Below are 4,137 nucleotides of genomic sequence, written 5' to 3'. Positions count from 1 at the left end.
TACAAAAGGGAATGGCGGAGCTCTGAAAGGATTTAATTAACCGTGTCAGGGATAATTACCCCTGGACAGTCCAAATTAGTTTTGCATAATCGCTCAGAACCATATGAATTAACTTATAATATTGCAAAGCGTTGGGAGAATAACAAAAGCAGGATCGTTTTAATTAGTGAATCAGGGTCAGACGAACAGACTGTTCCGCAAATCTTCCAAACTTCACACTTTTTGAACGTAATTCCAAGGTGAAGGCTGATTTGGAAGACATTTACTCAGGAGCTATTGTTATTGCCACAATTAAGAGTGCAATCAACCACTCTGAAGAAAAAAAATGCACTTCATACATACATACACTGCATATACATGCACACAGACATACAAAACGAGCCGGGGATTGCCACCTCAGTGAGGGGACTAGTTCTGTTCTAATGCCTTGTAGGTATTCACGTTGTGCGATGCTCATAATTCCCTTGATAAAAGGATGGACCACTTCATCCTGCTCCCGTTTCTCTGCTGCATGCAAATTTTCTTGCAGACCTTTGCTTGAGTTACCTTTGAAAACACTATTTTTGGGCATTCAAATGGGAAAAGCCGTTTAGAGGCAAAGAAAGGTGTTAGGTTTTAGTTAGCAATCAACTGGGAAGGCCCTCGAAAAACACTCCAGGAATAAAGCAGCAATATTGCTCAGATAGGTGAACAAATTACACCGGTTTAAGTGGTGAAGCTCTTAGGCTAACCAGATAAAGTGGTCAGGCAACTTTTCACTCTGAAAACGTTACTGGAAACCGATGAAATGCTATGAACACTCTCAGTGTACTCAGTGAACTCTGTTCTGCTGGTCCATGAATGCCTTTTTTTTTTTTAAGATAATATGACAACTCAGGGTTTTTTTTATCTTCTTTCCTATTCACGATTAAAAATGTGATAAATCAGGTTTTTGGCTCTGAATAACAATGGCTTGTTTTAGATTTCCTAGTAAATCTATTCAAAAGTGAAACAAAGACAGCCTTTAGAGGATACCTTACACCTCACCTGGACCAGGCACGTAAGGGCAATTCAGATAAAAATCTTGTTAGCAATTCAACAAGAAATAGAGGATTTTCTCTTTTCCCTGCTTCAGGCTTTATTTAAACTCTTTGTTCAAAAATGAACAGAGTGGTAGTCGGAATCTAATTTACAGATATAGTTTAGACGTCTAACTTTAAATTAGAAGATCACACAAGAAAACCATTTACACGTAAATGTTAAAACCATTACTTAATCATTTTTTTTACTTTATATTACATAAAGCCAAAATGAAACTAAATACATGTTAGCCAGCTTCATTCACAAACATTAGTCAAAATATACACATTACAAAAGTAAACCAAAAAAGAACTCTAAACTGATGAAGGATTTTTTCCTCTAAACTTTGTTGTTTTTTCTTTCTTTTAAACACCATTTGCAATTGAATTGCAGTGGCTCTAAAATAAGCTAAACAGGTAGGGTACTCCAAAACACGTGTGAAACACTTCATGTTCATGGGGGAGACAGATTTTCTTTTAAATGAGAATACTCTCCTGTCAAAGCAAAGCTCTGTTTCAGTTCAGCTAAATAATAAATAGATAATTATCACTCAGACAAAAAAGTCTGATTTAACCTTAGATAATATTGCGATCCTCGAGCAGTCTCACAATATTTTTATTCCCTTTGAAAGGCATTCCTTTTTTTTTTTCAGGTTAAAACTGAATCGACCGTGGGCGAAGTAACTAACAGTTTTCAATCCGAGACCTAACATTTCCACAGAGATATACAAATTTACAGTCTGAGGGTGAGACTTAATTAGTGGGGGGTGGAGGGAGACACACGGGAACCGAGAGTCACGCGTCTTATCCTCTCGTGAAAATCACGACCCGTGCCTGCCAGCATCCCGTAGCAGTGGAGGGCAGAAATCCACGCAGGGCAGGGCACAGAGAAGGAGGGCAGCATCCCGTACCACCAACTCTTTCTTTGCATGGATCCCACGAGGGGCTACGGATCAAGGACAGAGTGACCCTGTCCTTTAGCGGGGCGGCACCTGACCCTGCCGTGCTGAGCCGGGACCTCACCATCCCCCTTCCCCCCCGGCTTCCCCGTCTCTCCTCTCGGTGGCAGGGGTTCTAAAACGGGACTGTTCCGAATCCAGCACCACGCGGGGAGCGACGGAGGGGAAAGCCAGAGCCGGATGAGGGATGTTGCTCCCCGAGTCTGTCCCGAACAAGCACTTTGAGAGCAGGGTGGATCGGTTCTTTTTCTTTTTTTTTTTTCTTCCATTTTTTTCTATTTTTTTTTTCCCATTTTTTTCTCTTCTGTTTCAGCTGGGCTATCTGCACAGACTGCATGCAACACACACAAGGTCTACCCGGGGCAGCAGGCAGGGGACGAGCAACAGGTCGTCCGCCGCTCCGGCTCTCCCCATCGCCTGGCCCGGTCACCCTCCGCGGCCCCAGCGGCGGCTCGCCCCCCTCCCCGTGCGCACGGATGTGCCGGCACACATCCAGGCGGGCGCCGGAGCTCTGCGCGGGCCTCCTCCGGCCGTGGGTCATAGTGCCGCGGCATAGGCTGCGGGATAAGGGTCCAGCTGGGGCTTGCCCATGCCCGGCAGGAGGATGTAGGCCAGCGGCGGCTGCAGCCCCGGGCCGGGCCAGGCGCTGCAGTTGCAGGGGATCATGTAGCCCGGGTTACCGGGCGACGGGTGCGAGTGCGTGTGCCCCCCGGCGGCGGCCGCGGCGGCGGCGGCGGCAGCGGCGGCCCCGTGGAAAGCGCCCGCCCCGCCGGCGCCGGGGTAGCCCAACGAGGAGGCGTAGGGCAGCCCGGAGCCCGAGGAAGAGGAGGAAGATGAGATCTCGGCCATTTTGGAGCCCAGGTCCAGCAGGGAGTAGGGGCTGCTGGCGGCGGCGGCGGCGGCGGCGGCGGCAGCGGCGGCGGCCGACTGGGGGAAGAAGACGCGGGCGGCGGCAGCGGCGGCGGCGGCTGCCGCCTTCTCGGGGTTGGCCAGGAGCGACTCGGGCACCAGCCCGCCGGCCGCGCCGCCGTGCAGCCCGCCCGCCTTCAGCCCGTGCGGGTGCTCGTGGTCCGCCACGCCGCCCAGCCCGTAGGGCACGGGGAAGGCGAACTTGTCCTTCTTGAGCAGCGTCTTGGGCTTCCGCCGCGGCCGGTACTTGTAGTCGGGGTGTTCCTTCATGTGCATGGCTCGCAGCCGCTTGGCCTCGTCGATGAAGGGCCGCTTCTCCGATTCAGTCAGCAGCTTCCACTCGGCGCCCAGGCGCTTGCTGATCTCAGAGTTGTGCATCTTGGGGTTCTCCTGGGCCATCTTCCGTCGCTGCGCCCGTGACCATACCATGAAAGCGTTCATCGGCCTCTTGACGTGGTCCACCGGCTTGGACATGGTGTCCCCCTGCCGCCCCGGCGAGCCGCCGCCCGCCCCGCTGTGGCGGCCGCCTCCTCCGGGTTCGTCTCCCGCCTCCTCTTCCTCGCCCCCGCCGCGGTCCGCTCCTTCAAAACCAATCTCGCCGGGTACCCAGACGCGGCGGCACCGGCTCCTACGGGTGCGGGGCGGCGGTACCCGGTGGCCTCACTCCGGGCGCGGGGCGCTGCCGAGCGGCAGCGGCGCCTCGCCGTCAGGGCGCTGCGGCGGGCGGCTTGGGCGGGACGGGCTCCGCTCCCCGCCTGGGCCTCGGAGCCTCTCTCCGTGCTGCCGATCTCCGGGCCAGGGCTCTTCTTCGGAGCTCCCCGCAGGCGACAGCGCACGGAGTTCAGACGGGATCGCAGAGACGTCTCGACGGCGAGAACGGAAGCCGGCGACAGGCGAGAGGCGCGAGGGTCCTCGTTTTGCTGCGGACGCGATGCTCTCCGGCGGTCTCCGGTGAGGCGGCGAGCCCTTAACGGGGCGCCCGTCACAGCCCGCCCCGTGCCATCGCCGCCCGCAGAGCTCGGAGGGCAGCCCGCCACGGAGCAGTGCGGGGCCGGGCGGGACGGGGCCCGCGGCGGCTCAGGCGCTGCGGTGAGGGCCCTGGGGGGCGCGGGCCGCCCCGCTTACAGCCGCCCCGCTCCGCCCGAGGGGGCGCGGCGAGCAGTTCGCTCCTCGCACATACTCGCCGGGCGCCGGGCACCGCGGGCCTCCTG

At 55.4% G+C, this 4,137-nt stretch overlaps 1 protein-coding gene across 1 annotated transcript; it reads right to left on the bottom strand.

Annotated features, from left to right (window-relative positions):
* Positions 1–1,097: 1,097 nt before the first annotated feature.
* Positions 1,098–3,427, bottom strand: SOX21 (SRY-box transcription factor 21). The gene has a single exon (XM_032680945.1). It carries the CDS (start codon positions 3,398–3,400, stop codon positions 2,555–2,557), a length of 846 nt encoding a protein of 281 aa, XP_032536836.1. The 5' UTR covers positions 3,401–3,427; the 3' UTR covers positions 1,098–2,554.
* Between the last annotated feature and the right edge of the window lie 710 nt (positions 3,428–4,137).

This window comes from Chiroxiphia lanceolata, chromosome 2 (genome assembly GCF_009829145.1).
Source record: "Chiroxiphia lanceolata isolate bChiLan1 chromosome 2, bChiLan1.pri, whole genome shotgun sequence".
In the NCBI taxonomy this organism is placed as follows: domain Eukaryota; kingdom Metazoa; phylum Chordata; class Aves; order Passeriformes; family Pipridae; genus Chiroxiphia; species Chiroxiphia lanceolata.
The sequence above is the reverse complement of the archived record's forward strand: the minus strand, read 5'-3'. Positions and strand labels throughout refer to the sequence as shown.

Excerpts from the sequence above, each read along its gene's own strand:
- SOX21 (XM_032680945.1), bottom strand. The coding sequence starts at position 3,400 with ATGTCCAAGCCGGTGGACCACGTCAAGAGGCCGATGAACGCTTTCATG.